Source organism: Hordeum vulgare, chromosome 6H (assembly GCF_904849725.1).
Source record: "Hordeum vulgare subsp. vulgare chromosome 6H, MorexV3_pseudomolecules_assembly, whole genome shotgun sequence".
Lineage (NCBI taxonomy): Eukaryota > Viridiplantae > Streptophyta > Magnoliopsida > Poales > Poaceae > Hordeum > Hordeum vulgare.
The window spans coordinates 104,397,745-104,414,650 of NC_058523.1; the positions used below are offsets into that span (position 1 = coordinate 104,397,745).

The window sequence follows — 16,906 nt, forward strand, 5'->3', positions numbered from 1 at the left end:
ATGAAGTGCCATGATAAGCTCATGACTTGTGTGTGTAGGAGAAGAATGCATGATGTGTGTGTAGCTAGTGGTGGTGATACTAGCAAGTGTAGGTGATTTTATGCATGTGCTTGATGTGAGTGGTGTGTGGTGGTGTGCTAAGGCACATGAGCATTAGGTCTACCCCTCACGTGCACCAATGTTGTGTTAAGAGTGTGCATATGCTTATGTAGGTTTTGTTCTAGTGAATAGCACATGTGATGATGCACTATTCACTACATATGATTCCATGTAGAATTTCTTTTCTAGTTTGTGCCCATTTGTTCTATACAAGTGCATATGTATTATATACGTTTTTGGGGTAGAATCATCCCAGGAATCCATTGGTTAAGTCAGTTTTGTCATTGGAACACTTTGTGGAGATGACATATTTCAGATTTGTTCTATGTTTGGAGCTTGGTCTCATGAGTTGTGGTGAGCCCAAGAGGTTGATTCCTTGTTGTGGCATTAGAGGGTTACCCCCTATACCACTTGTTGCTTTTGTTTCATGCTTAGGAATTCATATGTGCAAGTGGTGCTTAGTCAAAGTAGGCATGTGGCTGAAATTCCAGTTTAGTGAAAATCTATGATTTTCACTAAGTCTGAGAATCTGCTTATAGTTTCTTCTCCTGTTGTTGAACTTGTGCAGGTCCATGTGTTGCGATTCAGCCTTAGCTATCAACTAGAAAGTTGTAACTTTTGTGTTTGTATAGCTCTCTATAAATTTTCATTCCATTTGGAGCCCTCTAGATATTGTTTTGGGTGCTGTCAAAATGCTTCAGAGCATAAACAGCTAGTGAGAATCTGGAATTTTCACTAAGTCCCTGAAAACTGATATTTTTGGCCAAGTTAGCAGTTGTGTGTCTTTCTGTGTGAAACTACTTTGCATTATCTTTTTGCTTGTGCTTGTAGTACTCTTGGATAGCTACTGCCACATATCTTATTTGGCATATTTGGGTGGCTGTAGGTGCTTTGCATGTAGCCCTCAAAAGGCTATGATGCTGTTTATGGCAGATTGTGTAGTTTTGGTGTTTTGATGATTGTGAGTGCATAGATGATGGTGTGGTGTTATTCTTTGCACCACCCCATACATGTTGGTTTGTTTTATGTCTTGGCAACCTGGAAACACCAGAGTTAAGCCATTGGAGTGTGTTGTGATGTATTTTACACGTAGCACTTCATTTCTTGTTTCGTTGTTTCCCGTTGATCCGTAGCTCCGTTTGTAATGTTCTTTATATGCTTTTGCATCGTTTTCACATGACACATCTGTTTATGTCATTCTCATGCATGTAAAGATAACTTAGGGTGCAGTTCTGTCCAGGAACATGTATTTACTTCTCATGCTTGTGCTAGTGAGTAGAATAGAGATGCATGTTCATATTCATCTCATGCATCATGTGCTTGTTGCATCTTGATGTGCTCTTGTTCATTGGATGCTATTTTTATGTTGGGTGGCACCGGGATCGGAGAACGAGTACGTGGATTCGGGATAGTACGTGTAGGAAGAACAAGAGCAGTTCCAAGCTGAGGATATCACAGGCAAGATGATATGACCTTGATTCCATCTCTAGACTTGTTATGCTAGATTACATTTCTTCCGTCTTATGCTCGCTGCCTACCACTTAAATAATTGCCTCCTGAATTGCCATGAAACCCAAACACTTATCCCTTCCTGGCAAATCTTGAATCGCTAAGTAGGCTTTGCTAAGCTTCTAATGTTAGCGTTGCTAGTTGCAGGTCCATTTGTCTCATGTGATAACATGAGCTTGATATCATTATGTTAAATCTGTTATTTAAATAATGCACCTATATACTTGGAAAATAACGGAAGGCCTAGCCTTTTTCCGGTTGTTTTGTTCCGCTATTGCCGCCATAGTTACCGGTTACCGGTGTTTGATTCCATAATGATCGCTCCTAACATGTTCGGGGTTGTTATGGGGACCCCCTCGATAAATCGCGTAGTGCTAAGACTTGTCCGGCAGGACCCAACATTGGTTTTAATCTGCTAATCACTTAATAATAATCTGCATAGGGAATAGCTACCCCGAGGAATTTAATCAACAACCTGGGCCAGTGCTCCTCATGAGTGTTGGTCCACCCACCTAGCAGTCGGCAACACCACCTTGAGGAAACTTGAGGTTTGGTCATTGTCCACTATGCATAGACGGTGTTGTCCTGAGACTGAGATACGCGGCTCTTATCAGGGTCGTCGACACACCGGGAGGTCCTGCTAGCCTTGTCTTACCTTAGCGATATATCTTGCGTATAGGAATCCTGGTGAAGCTTTGATTCTCCCCAGAGTTGAGGTTTTCCTCTAAGGAATCCGACGAGGTCACGAGATTCGTGATAGAGGATTACTTTGCGGCCCGTGTACGTTTGTGATGGACTAGTTGGAGTACCCCTGCAGGGTTTAATCTTTCGGAAAGCCGTGCCCGCGGTTATGTGGCAACTTGGAACGTTTTTTAACATCCGGTAATAGACAACTTAAACATAACTCTAATAAAATTGCCAATGGTGTGCGTAACCGTGACTGACCCCTTCGAAGACCTCTCTTCGATCGGGAACACGGTGGGGTTATGATTGACGTAAGTAGGTGTTCAGGATCACTTAGTGATCATCTATTCATCGATCGCTAGTATAGACCACCTCCAAATACATGTTCCACGTAAGTTAGCCACTATAAAGCTTAGGATGCTACAACCTAAATACTCCACCTTTCCAACCTAATAACTGTTGGGGAACGTTGCATGGGAAACAAAAAATTTCCTACGCGCACGAAGACCTATCATGGTGATGTCCATCTACGAGAGGGGATTTCCGATCTACGTACCATTGTAGATCGCACAGAAGGAAGCGTCAAGAAACGCGGTTGATGTAGTGGAACGTCCTCACGTCCCTCGATCCGCCCCGCGAACCGTCCCACGAACCGTCCCGCGATCCGTCCCACGATCCGCTCCGATCTAGTGCCGAACGGATGGCACCTCCGCGTTCAGCACACGTACAGCTTGACGATGATCTCGGCCTTCTTGATCCAGCAAGAGAGACAGAGAGGTAGATGAGTTCTCCGGCAGCGTGACGGCGCTCCGGAGGTTGTGACGATCTAATCCTGCAGGGCTCTGCCCGAGCTCCGCAGAAATACGATCTAGAGGAAAAACTGCGTGGTATAGGGTCGAGCAAGACGTGGCAAAGTTGTCTCAAATAAGCCCTAATACCTCAGTATATATAGGAGGGAGGGGGAGGGACCTGCCATGAGGCTCAAGAGAGCCCCAAGGGGTTGGCCGAAGCAAGGGGGAAGTCCTCTCCTTCCAATCCTAGTCCAACTAGGATTGGAAGGTGGAGTCCTTCTCCACTTTCCCACTTCCCCCTTTTTTTCTTTTTCATTTGATTTCTTTCTCCCCTGCGCATAGGGCTTCTTGGGCTGTTCCACCAGCCCACTAAGGGCTGGTGTGGCATCCCTAAGACCTATGGGCTTCCCCCCGGGTGGGCTGCCCCCCCCCCCCGGTGAACATCCGGAACCCATTCGTCACTCCCGGTACATTCCCGGTAATTCCGAAAACTTTCCGGTAATCAAATGAGGTCATCCTATATATCAATCTTCGTCTCCGGACCATTCCGGAAACCCTCATGACGTCCGTGATCTCATCCGGGACTCCGAACAACATTAGGTAACCAACCATATAACTCAAATACGCATAAAACAACGCCGAACCTTAAGTGTGCACACCCTGCGGGTTCGAGAACTATGTAGACATGAACCGAGGGACTCCTCGGTCAATATCCAATAGTGGGACCTGGATGCCCATATTGGATCCTACATATTCTACGAAGATCTTATTGTTTGAACCTCAGTGCCAAGGATTCATATAATTCCGTATGTCATTCCCTTTGTCCTTCGGTATGTTACTTGCCCGAGATTCGATCGTCAGTATCCGCATACCTATTTCAATCTCGTTTACCGGCAAGTCTCTTTACTCGCTCCGTAATACAAGATCCCGTGATTTACACTAAGTCACATTGCTTGCAAGGCTTGCGTGTGATGTTGTATTACCGAGTGGGCCCTGAGATACCTCTCCGTCACACAGAGTGACAAATCCCAGTCTTGATCCATACTAACTCAACGGACACCTTCGGAGATACCTGTAGAGCATCTTTATAGTCACCCAGTTACGTTGCGACGTTTGATACACATAAGGTATTCCTCCGGTGCCAGTGAGTTATATGATCTCATGGTCATAGGAATAAATACTTGACACGCAGAAAAACAGTAGCAACAAAATGACACGATCAACATGCTACGTTCATTAGTTTGGGTCTAGTCCACCACATGATTCTCCTAATGATGTGATCCCGTTATCAAGTGACAACACTTGCCTATGGTCAGGAAACCTTGACCATCTTTGATCGACGAGCTAGTCAACTAGAGGCTTACTAGGGACAGTGTTTTGTCTATGTATCCACACAAGTATTGCGTTTCCAATCAATACAATTATAGCATGGATAATAAACGATTATCATGAACAAAGAAATATAATAATAACTAATTTATTATTGCCTCTAGGGCATATTTCCAACAATAACTTGACTAGTTCTAGCACCGAGGTCATAGATTGCTGAGTCCCCGTGGCTCACAGATTCCTTCACAACACCAACAGGTTCACGTACCCCCGAGACAGGTGATCCCGACGACACGCAGCTGGCATGGCAGTATGATGAGGAGAACGACCGCCTGTACGTGAACTATCCAGAAGATTGAGGCGTGGTCGTGATCGTGGGCAAGCATGCAGGGTAGCATAGTCATTTCTCATGTTTTGTAGTTCGTAGAGGAACTACCTTGTTTGGATGCGTGATGTAACTCCGATATATATTTATGAGATGGCAGTTGAATCCCTTATTGTCATACTTCTATTATTATGTATGTGCTATGTTACCGTGCTTGCGAAACGCTTAGATGCGCTTCTTTCCAATTCGGGGCCTCGTTCCCCAAATCGGAAAGGACCGCATTTTAGTCGTGACAACATCATCGTCTCCGCGTGCCTCGGTTATCTCTTACCCGAACCCTTTACTTATGCACTTTACTTTGTGATAGCCATATTGTTTATTGTCATATATCTTGCTATCTCTTAGTTGTTTATCTTGCTTAGCATAAGTTGTTGGTGCACATAGGTGAGCCTAGTTGTTGTAGGTTTTGTGCTTGACAAATTAAACGTTAGTTTTATTCCGCATTTGTTCAAGCCTAAACCGTAATTATTTTAAAGCGCCTATTCACCCCCCCCTCTAGGCGACATCCACGTCCTTTCAACGAGGAGCATGCAAGATTATTTTAAGATGAATTTTCCGACTAGGGGTATTAATATTTGAGTGGTCAATCTGACGTATACCCATACCTTCACCACTGGCAGTGCGGATTTAGTCCTTGCCACGGTATTTCTCCTTCATGGTGACCTTCTCGAGTTCTTTGGTGATGTGGTTGGTGGCGCCGTTGTCGACATACAAATTTGTGTCGACACCATAGGAGCCATCAGCCGCTGCGGCAACCTTTTCTTCATCTTGCGAGGAGTCTTCATCCTCGTCGTAGCGGTACCAGTAGTCCTTCGCTGTATGACCAGGCTTGCCACAGATCTGGCAGCGAGGCATGTCCAGACGAGATCTGTTGGAACCACCACCTCGGCGCCCGTTGGAGTTGACACAAGGAGCACCGCCTCCGCAATGTCCCCTGCCATGGGAGGAGCCACGTGAGCGAGATATGCCGCTGCGGCCCCTGGAGGCAGAGTTGGCCGACGACTTGAAGCTGCCGCCGGAGCCGTGGTACTGTGCCATGTGTTGATCAAAGTTACTAATCATAGCGAAAAGCTCGTCGAGGGTTACCGGAGTGACTCGAGCGTCCAAGGTGGAGATCAGGGGTTGGTAATCTTGGTCAAGCCTGTGGATGATGTAGGACATGAGCTCGTCATCTTGGATGGCCTTGCCGGCTGTTGCGAGTCCGTCAGCAAAGCCTTGCATGTCGGCGAAATAGGAGGCCACCGATTAGTTTCCCTTCTACGCGTTGATCAGCGCAGTTTGGATGTTGTTGACGTGACTGAATGACTGCGACGAGAACATGCTCGCCAGTGCCACCCAGAGTTCTCGTGCCGTGGTGATCGTAGTCACCGTGACGAGCACCTCCTTGGAGAGGTTTTGGAGCAGGTATCCAAGGACCTGCTGGTCCTCCCTCACCCACATCGGATGAAGGGGATTTGGCTCAGAGACCTCCTTTTCGGCGGTGTCCTTGGTGACCAAGACTTTGGACAGTTCAGGTGTCGTGCCATCGACGTAGTGGTAGACGTCGGCGCCCCGCAGCTGTGGCATAATATGTGTTCGCCACAAAACATAGTTGGTGCGGGAGAGTTTCTCCGGGACTCCGCGATGAGCAACGGCTGGTGGGAGGTGGAGGAAGACATGGCGGTTGCGCACTTTGGGTGGAGGTGGACTAGCTAGATTAATGGAGGAAGGTAGCTCTATATACCATGTGCGACAATGCGGGAAACGTCTTAGCCTTCCTGGCCGACTTGATGCGTGTTAAATAGATGGGGTGTGATCCCAATACGCGTACAAGCCGTTGGAGAGATTCTAGGAGTACAACTTGGAGGAGAAGGAAACAAGAGATAGAGATAAGAGAAGATAAAGATTACATGAGTATCTATCCTGTCTAACTACTCCTCCTTCGGTTGGGTTGGTAGATCCTCCTTACATTATACACTAAGTGCTGGTTACGTTTAACATTAGTTATAACGTTACTATCGAAGACATATTGACTTGAAAACAAGATCATTCGTCTGAACTGAAGAAATTTTGCCTTGAAAACAACATTTCGTTTATATTGATGCCGTTCTTTTGCACAACCTCCCATGTTATGCAGTAGGGCAACCAAATGAGGTAGCCACACCAAGTGCAGAGCAACTGATCAAAATTTCAACCTGCGCAAGCTAAACTTCATTCCAAACTGCTGACCTAACCTTTAGTTTGTGGGATGCTCTTTGTGCTTTATCTGCTAAACATAAACAATTCAAAGGCACCACATCATGGTTGAACTACCAGCATAAATAAAGTTCATCCAATCCATCAAACAACTAAACATAACCATGATTTGTGGCAATGGCCGAATAAAAAAGTTCATTAAAAAAATGGTGGACCAAAAGCCATCATAGTTTACAAGCATGCACTAGCACCGTCATCATGGGCACCACCATTGCTGCCGCCACCATCACCAAACTTAGCCAAGATGCTCTCACGAGTTAACTCCAAATATTGTCTTGCCTTCTCGCTCATCTTCCTAGGATCCATGAATATAACAACACGTTCCTAGATGACCCTCTTGTCTCTTTGCTCCTCAGTCTCGAATGCAAGCCTTTGCTCCTAAATCTCAAGATTTTTTCCTCGGCCTCCAGTGCAAGCCTTTGCACCTCAAGTTCAAACCTTCTTTTCTTCCACTAACACCTTTCTTTCCCCGGTCGTCGTCTTTGCCTTCCACTTCTCCTCCATCATCTTCATCTTATAGAAACAAGTCATCTTCTCCTCCTTTGGATTGGCCGTCAATGCCCTTTTCACCCACACCATCACAATAAACTCTTCCTTGTATGCTTCTTGGGTAGCTTTGATTTTTTGTTTTCATCTAGTCGGACTTGAGAGTTGATGGGTTCTCTACCAAGTCATCATCATCAACAACTTGGGTGTTGAAAGGACGTGGATGTCGCCTAGAGGGGGGGGGGTGAATAGGCGCTTTAAAATAATTACGGTTTAGGCTTGAACAAATGCGGAATAAAACTAACGTTTAATTTGTCAAGCACAAAACCTACAACAACTAGGCTCACCTATGTGCACCAACAACTTATGCTAAGCAAGATAAACAACTAAGTGATAACAAGATATATGACAATAAACACTATGGCTAACACAAAGTAAAGTGCATAAGTAAAGGGTTCGGGTAAGAGATAACCGAGGCACGTGGAGACGATGATGTATCCCGAAGTTCACACCCTTGCGGATGCTAATCTCTGTTGGAGCGGTGTGGAGGCACAATGCTCCCGAAGATGCCACTAAGGCCACCGTAATCTCCTCACGCCCTCGCACAATGCAAGATGCTGTGATTCCATTAAGGGACCCTTGAGGACGGTCACCAAACCCGTACAAATAGCAACCCTTGGGGGCGGTTACCGGTACCCGTACAAATTGCTCGGGGCAATATCCACAACCTAATTGGAGACCTCGACGCTTGCCCGGAGCTTTACACCACAATGATTGAGCTCCAAGACACCACCAAGCTTATAGGACACCAAAGCATCCACGAAGAACAATCTCTAGGGTACTAAGTACCAAAAGGTAATATGGATTCTCAAACTTCACTTCCACGTATCACCGTGGAGAACTCAAACCAATGCAACTCATGCAATGGCAAGAACATACAAAGTGATCAAGTCCCTCACACTCAAATCCCTCCACAACAACAAAAGCTATGGAGAAATATGAGAGGAATAACAAGGAGCTCACAAAAAACTCCAAGATCAAGATCCAAGTGGTTCCCCTCACAAAGAGGAGAAAATGATTGGTGGAGATGTAGATCTAGATCTCCTCTCTCTTTTCCCTCAAGAACAAGCAAGAATCATTGGAGGGATTGAGAGTTAGCAAGCTCTAAGAAGGTCAACAATGGGGGAAGAACATGAGCTCAACAGATAGATAAGTCCAAGGGGGAAGAAGACCCCCTTTATATAGCGGGGGAAGAAATCAAACCGTTACCCCACTTACAGCCCGAGCACAGCGGTACTACCGCTAGACCCTGGCGGTACTACCTCTAGCCCTGGCGGTACTACCTCTAGAGAAAGTCTTCGCAAAAAGTCCGACGAAGATTAACCGCTCAGAGAGAGGTACTACCGTCCCGAAGCGGTACTACCGCCCACCCGAAGCGGTACTATGCTAGGGAGCGGTAGTAAGAAATTACTACCGCTCCGGGAGCGGTACTACAGCTCCGGGGGCGGTACTACCGCTACAGGAGCGGTACTACCGCTGGCACCAGGAGCGGTACTACCGCTGGATACTGAATCTGCTCTAACTTTCGCATACGGACTCTGATTTCAACGAAACCAAGTTTATTGGAAAGCTAACGACATGGGCTAACACAATCTTGATAGAAATATCAATAAGAAGAAAGTGATAAAAGTCCCATAAGAAAATGGTGAGAACCCTTCTTCGAATAAGACCGGTAAATACTCCCAACATCGAAAACATCATAGAAGATGCATATGGACTCCATTTTCGATGAACTCGAGCTTTTCATGAAGATGACCATAAGCTCTAAAACTCACAAAGAGAAACAACAAATAAGAACCAAGAAGTATGATGCAAGGATGGAAATGGTTTGAGCTCTCAACGAACGATACGATCGAGCTACTCACTTGAGAGCCCCCCTTGACAGAACGACAATCTATCCTAAAACAGAAAACCTATCAAGGGCAAACCTATACCTTGCACCTCGTCCTCTTGAGCTAGATGACGAATATCTTGGCTTCCTCAAGATGGACCACCTTCTTGATTGCGTTGGTTTGATGAAGACTAGTTGATTGCTCCCCCATACACAACATGGGTGAGCCGCTCTTCAGTATATCTTCACAAGTCCATTGCCACCACAATGGACGGCAGGCTTCAAGCATGATATCTTCGTGCTAATCCACTTGAACTTGCACACCGCAATCTTGATGACGATCACCACTTGACGTCATCCTTCATGGGTTGTATGAGATCTTCCTCTAGACGCAAGCCCATGGAGACACACCTAACCCCCACATAGAACTCTCACGAAGACCATGGGTTAGTACACAAACACGCAATGGACAATGCTCACCATACCATGGGATCACTTGATCCCTCTCGGTACATCTTATACGCTTTGTATGAGATCTTCCTCTAGACGCAAGACCATGGAGACACACCTAACCCCACATAGAACTCTCACGAAGACCATGGGTTAGTACACAAACACGTAATGGACAATGCTTACCATACCATGGGATCACTTGATCCCTCTCGGTACATTTTGTACGCTTTGTGTGTTCATCATCTTGATTTACTCTTTGTCTCAGATCTTGATCAACCTTGTGTCTATATGACCATTCTTTGGATAATACCTTGAATACCATCTTGGTCATCATATAAACTCCTTGAACCCAACAGATGGACTTCAAGAAGTGCCTATGGACAAATCCTATAAATATAACTTAAGGCAACCATTAATCCATAGGAATCGTCATCAATTACCAAAAACACATATGGAGATATATGCTCTAACAGGTGTTGAGCCTTTGCCTCTTTGGTGTTGTTTCAAAGTTCCTTCTGGCCCACTTCTCATTTCCAATAAGCTCCTTGTAGCAATGATGCAAAAGTGAAGATTTTCCCTCCATTTCTCTTGTTTATTTCCTTGTAAAGAGCCTGAATTAATGATGTGCTCATACTCGTGCTTGGGGATTCCTCTTGGCGGCACAAGGTTGACTTGCTCAACATATCTGGACCACCGGATGCATTGGTCTTGGATCACATTCCGATGATGAGTGAGAGAACCAATTATGCGGTAGGAGGGAACGAACACATTGCTATTCTAGTATTCCTCAATCCTCCCCTAAAATTGTTTTATCAGCCTTGACCATGGCATCAAGCGAGATGTTAATCCAAGCTTCATACAAAACTTTATCTTCCACATTGTTGTAGTTGCACGACCTACTCCTCTTTTTCAATGTTTGGGTGTCCGCCCTTCCACCCCCTCAACCGCATCCACTGTCTCGGCATTTCTCCTGATCTCTTGGGAATATGCCATGGACATTGCAATGTCGTTGAGGCTGAGTGTGTGGTTTGCGCTCAATTGTTCCATGAGACTGTCTATAAAAAACCAGCAATCAATATCACATCATGCATCATTCAATTGATCAATTGCAAAAGAAAAAGAAAGAAAAAAGAAACTTGCGGTGTTTTCCTCGAGCATGTCAACCTTGCTCCTTCTCTAGTTCGAATCGGGCTCCTCTTTGGTCACGAGAGGTGGACGGGGTGGCGGCGCAGCTGCACATGGCCAAGTGGTAGGCGTCAATGCGGCGGGAGACCGATGGGAAGGCGTCAGGTGACCACTACCTTCTTTTTCTTCTTCTCCCGTCGTAGTTGTGTTGTCCACCGCCTTGATCAAGAGTAGACGGTCTAGTTTGTCGGTTAGTTGCGCGATGGGTGGCCGTGTGGTGGTGGTGGAGCGAGTGGCGACCGAAAGCTCTCAATGATGTTCTTGCCTTGGCAGCGCCATTTGGGTCCTTGCGGCCCAAAATTCGTGGTCGGCGATGGATCTCGAGCGCCGACGAGGAGGGCAAGGGCGTGTTAGGGGTGGGGCTATCCATTCTAGTCATCATTGATTTTTTAAGCATCGTTTTTGTTTTCTTTTGCCCAAAAACCAGGAATTTTTTTTCATGAAAATCTCTACATAAGTAGACAATTTGTCAATACTTGTTGTCGACAATTTTTTTTTTCAATTTTAATGATGATGAGGTAGCATTTGGTCTCGCTAGTAAAAACATCATGTTGATTTCAATCACAAATGTAAAACTTGTTATGTTTGGACTGTGTTGTCTAAAACAGAGGCACGAATAACACTCTCGTCTTGTTCTTTGTCAGTCAATAAAGTTTATTGAGTATAAAAAGAAAACATAGCAAGAACATTGATTACTTGCTACACTTTATCTCTCCGTTTGATCACGTGCACCTCCCCCTAGATTGACGGGGTCGGGTTCACTAGCCATTGAAACAATGGTAGGGCAAATCATCAAATCCTAAATAAAGTGAAACAAATCATCTAATCCCTCAATTTAGAATTTCCTCAAAAATCATTAATTTAGAATAAATACTACTCACAGTACTACTCCCTCCGTTATGTTTGGAGTAGTATATTTTCAGTACGATTTCAATACGACACAAAATAGTGGCCATGGATCACATCTCGTCTGTAGGCTGGAGCCATCGACTTGGTCGTACGAAAATCGTACTGTACGAGGAACAATCGTCTCCAGAGTAATTTCGAATCCAAATCGGCTCCGGCGGGCGGCGGCCATATCTACATCTCCACCCTTCCTGGAAACACAAATCCTCGAGACAGCCAAGGCGAGAGCCCCAATCTTCTTGCCCCCCTGGCCTCTGCCGTTAAAAAGAAAAATACTTCTTGGCCCTGCGTCCGTTGACCTGCAAAGCTCCGCTCCCCAATCTCTCTGCCCTCGCAGCAGGCAGCTCGGCGGCCAATGGCGCAGGACGATCCGGTTGTTTCTGCGCAATGGCTGCAGCAGCACCTAGGGCAGCCCGATATCAAGGTGAAGTAATCTCTCGTCTGCTTCTCGTTTCCCCCCTTCTGTTCTGGGAGGAATATCAATCTCCTTTCTTTGTTAGCAGTCAAACAGTTCAGCGGTCTGTTCTTGATTTCTCATCATCCAGTTTATCCTCATTGTGCGTGGGAGACTCTGCTGATTACCATCAGAAGCAACTGTGACTTAATTATTTATTACCACTGTTATTTTACTCTCTGCCATGATGTTTTTATAGCATTCTTGTTGTGTCCAAGAAAGGATTAAGGTGAACCTGTGTTGTTTTTAACATTGGACTAACTCTGTTTCAGGTATTGGATGCTTCCTGGTACATGCCACATGAGAGCAGGGACCCATGGCAAGAATACCAGGTTTCTTTCTGGAACAGCCGTAATGTTCATTGTTCCTCCCCTTTTGTGGCAATGTTTCTCCCAGCTAAGATATTCGGATATGATCAGGTGGCCCATATTCCCGGCGCGCTGTTCTTCGACATCGATGGAATCGTCGATCGGGCGACTGATGTGAGAAATGCTTCCAGATTGTAATTCGTTTCTCGTTTGCGCAATCTTTTGACTCGAGTAAATAAGAACCAACAGTTTCTTTTCTTGGAGTTATGGCGAATTGGGAATTGTTCTAATACAATGATTTTCTGTCTTCGGTCTTTCACCGTATGCACACCAGCATACGGATATAGACATTTGACTTATTTTTACTGGATGCAATTGTTTCAGTTGCCACACATGCTGCCATCAGAAGAGGCTTTTGCAGCGGCTGTTTCTGCACTTGGTATCAATAACCATGATAAAGTTATTGTTTATGATGGAAAGGGCTTCTTCAGTGCACCTCGTGTTTGGTGGTAAGCAGGATGCTGCATTAATTGACTTTAATTAAATGAAAAAATCTGCTAAAGTCGCCAATGCACAGAGAATTATGATAGCTTACTTTAAGCACTATAGTTTTGAACATGAGATAAAAATAATGAAGTATACATGCAATGGGAAGACATGATAAATAATTCTCGATTATGGCGAATATCATGCCTCAAATTTAAAGGCTGCAATGTCATGGTTTTATCTATTTTGGTGTGTCGCACAAGGCACATTGAATCTGTCTCTATTCAACAAAAGGTTAACTGCGTGAATGAATAAACACAGACACACTCGAAGTTTACCTGGCAAACATGCCTGACGTCATTCTCTGCCTTACTTAAGTAACATTTCAACCTCTATGGCCCTGTTTGGTTCCATGGGCTAGAGTTAGTTTGAGCTAGTTTGGGTTCAACTAGCCCTAAAGTATCCAAACATAAGGGTTAGATTGGAGCTAGTTGCATCTAACCCATCCAAAAAAACTATCCCACCCAAGAGGTGCTAATTGGAGCTAGTTCTCATGGGGTTCATTAAAAAATATTTTTCTCTCTCTCTCCCACCAGCCAAGAGATGCTAATTGGAGCTAGTTCTCATGGGGCTCATTAAAAAATCACTTTTCTCTTTCCATAAAGTGCATCTATTGTCAATCTAACCCTTCCATCCAAACACCTATTTGGCTAGAGTTAGTTTAGGGTTAGTCATGAGCTAGAAACTAACTCTAACCACTAGCTAAGCTAGAGTATCCAAACAGGGCCTATATGCAAAAACTGATGAGTTTTATGCGTCATGCATCAACTAAAAGGATGTTCAGAGTTCTTGGACACGATAAAGTTTGGGTCTTAGATGGAGGTTTCCCTCAGTGGCAAGCTTCTGGATTCAGTCTTGGAAGCAGCTGCCTTGATGATGCAGTTCTGAAGTACAGAGCTGCTAATAGTGCTGTTGAATCAGCTTATAATGGTGAATCGGTAAGATATCTCTTAAGATGGTATGGCTATCTTACCGTCAACTCGTTTTTCTTACTGAGTAATTATGCTTTCATTTTTGCAGACAAATGCTGCTACATTTCAGACAGAGTTTCGACCTCAGCTATTCTGGACACTAGAAAAGGTTTGCTATCCATCTTAACTGAAAACCTAAGTCGCTTTGTTTTAACTGAAACTTTCTCTAAGTCGCTTTGTTTTACCTGAAACTTTCTTGCGTCCATATAGATGCAGATAAATAATAAACCGGATCATGGATTGCTCACATCATTGTTAGTTGGGATTGTTTATATGTCATGATATTTCTTTTAAGTATCCTGAAAAGATTTTACCTTTTGTAATATTTGAAAAATATGAAGATGATATAACTCAGTGGCACACAAGTATCTTGATTATCAGGGTGTATGTTGAGCCATTCTGTCTGTGTAAACAGGTCAAACACAACACAGCTGCTAAGGTTCACCAAGTAGTTGATGCCCGAGCGAAGGGCAGGTAACCTCTTTCTTTTAACTATTTGCTAGCTTAGGCTTTTTCTCAGCTGTAAAATTTTGCGCCATCTTGCTTTCTCTATCTAAGACAAAACAACGCGTGTTTGAGAAAACAAAATGTAGCTGCCCGATCAATGGGCAGGTAAAATCTCTTAACTTTCATTATGTGAATATTCTGATTGGAAGAGCAGATTATTGAAGCTCTAATCATAATTAATGTAGCGTACAACTTTCTTGCAATAACGAAGTTTAAAGATTTCCTTTAATATGAAAAAGTTGATGACAATGGTATTTGTGGTTCACACAGATATTATGGTTCATCTCACGTTCTATTAAAGGTTTTTGTCTTATGTGTCTACCTTCAAAACTTAATGTAACTAAACATGATGACATTTCTTATTCTTGTGGATCTCCCCCAAAAGTTATCTCTAGTTTCTTATTGTTGTCATGAAATGATTTAGAAATTTCATTCGCAGATTTGATGGCGTAATGCCAGAACCAAGGGAAGGAGTAAGAAGTGGGCATATACCTGGAACTAAATGTGTTCCATTCCCTGAGGTTGGTATAGTGCAACTGTGCAATATATCACATAATACTTGGATAACCACAAATACCAAAGAATTGACACTGTTTGGTCTTCTCCCAGATGTTTGATAGTGCACAAATGCTCCTCCCTGCAGATGATTTATCAAATAAGTTTGAGCAAGCAGGTCTGCATTCTGTTTCATCTAACAGTTCTAGTCCGAAACTCGTAGTTTACCCATGGCCTTTAACCCTTTACTGTGCAAGAAAAAAATACTTCCACAATCTGTACAATACTGAAAGTAGAACAATATTTGATCTTCTGACCTAAGAAGCATAATCTGCTTAGGGATGCTGTATGTGTACATCAAGTTCACCAAGCAATAGCAATAATAGCATATTGTCTGATGTTTCTCCAGGGATTTCGCTTGATCACCCGATTGTCGTCACATGTGGATCTGGCGTAACTGCCTGCATACTTGCCCTGGTCTGGAAATCTTGCATGCTCTTCTTGGATATATCTTTGAGACGTTGACCCTGCCCAGCAGTCTCTAACAATATCTCTTTACAGGGGCTCTATAGAGTCGGCAAGCATGACGTTCCAGTTTATGACGGATCTTGGACAGAATGGGAAGCGCAGCCCGATAGTGATTACCCAAAAGTTGCTTCAACTTCCCCTTAAATCAACCATTCTGTAGTGATGAATGCAGGTGTTGCATTCTGCAGCATTCAGCTCAGTCGTCATCACAATGATACTTCTCTGTAGCAAACCTTGCACCAAAGTCGGTACAAAGGCTATAGGGGAAAAGGGAGATACCTATTGTACATGGCCAATGGCTATAGGCCGATAACGTGGAAATCCTGCGGCAATTTTTGGGAGCTCAACATTAATTTTGCAATAATGTTGTACTTAACGAAATCTTCATTTGAAAACAAGATTATTCGTCTGAATTGATTATGTTTTGGAGTTGTGCACAGCGAGTGTGGAGCAACTGATCAAAATTTCAACCCGCGCTAGCCAATGCAACCAAAAATCCGAACTGATAAAAATGATCAAACAATCCACGTATACACTTTAACACCCCTTCTCACATGTGGCGTGAAAAGTCAACATGTCATGTCCGTTTTGTGACCATTGTTAACCTTCATGCACATATACACTTTAACACATCCTCTCTCGTGTGGCACGAGAACCACACGAGAAGTCAACATGTCATGTCCGCTATGTGACCATTGTTAACCTTAATGCACATATACACTTCAACACTCCTTCATTTTTTTGGATAAATTGTAAAAGCCAGGATTTGAACTCAAGACCTCGGCCCTGATACCATGTTAAGCTTCATGCGGTAGCCAACGCAGCCAAAAGTCCGAATTGATGAAAAGGATCAGACAATCCACATATACACTTCAACACCCCCTCTCATGTGTGACGTGAAAAGTCAACACGTGAATAGACTCAGTGGTATGACTCAAGAGGCCTATAAGTGGACACAAAGGGGGGTGGACAACTACAATTTTTGGGTAAGTTGCAAAAAAACACGATTTGAACTCAAGACCTCGGCCCCGATACTATGTTAAGCTTCATGCGCTAGCCAACGCAACCAAACGTCTGAACTGATTAAAAGGGTCAGACAATCCACATATACACTTTAACACCCCTCTCAAGTGCCATGTGTAAA

At 44.1% G+C, this 16,906-nt stretch overlaps 1 protein-coding gene across 2 annotated transcripts; it reads left to right on the forward strand.

Annotated features, from left to right (window-relative positions):
* The first annotated feature begins 11,995 nt into the window (after nucleotides 1–11,995).
* On the forward strand, nucleotides 11,996–16,175 carry LOC123401099 (thiosulfate/3-mercaptopyruvate sulfurtransferase 1, mitochondrial-like). 2 transcript variants are annotated; one of them, XM_045094820.1, is made up of 11 exons: nucleotides 11,996–12,377; nucleotides 12,680–12,739; nucleotides 12,827–12,889; nucleotides 13,100–13,224; nucleotides 13,986–14,199; nucleotides 14,282–14,341; nucleotides 14,648–14,706; nucleotides 15,179–15,260; nucleotides 15,349–15,412; nucleotides 15,644–15,711; nucleotides 15,796–16,175. In XM_045094820.1, exons 1-11 carry the CDS (start codon nucleotides 12,309–12,311, stop codon nucleotides 15,904–15,906), a joined length of 975 nt encoding a protein of 324 aa, XP_044950755.1. In that variant the 5' UTR covers nucleotides 11,996–12,308; the 3' UTR covers nucleotides 15,907–16,175. The 2 variants fall into 2 exon arrangements, with proteins under 2 accessions (XP_044950755.1, XP_044950756.1); XM_045094821.1 differs by having other exon boundaries at nucleotides 11,997–12,377; nucleotides 14,037–14,199.
* Nucleotides 16,176–16,906: the final 731 nt, after the last annotated feature.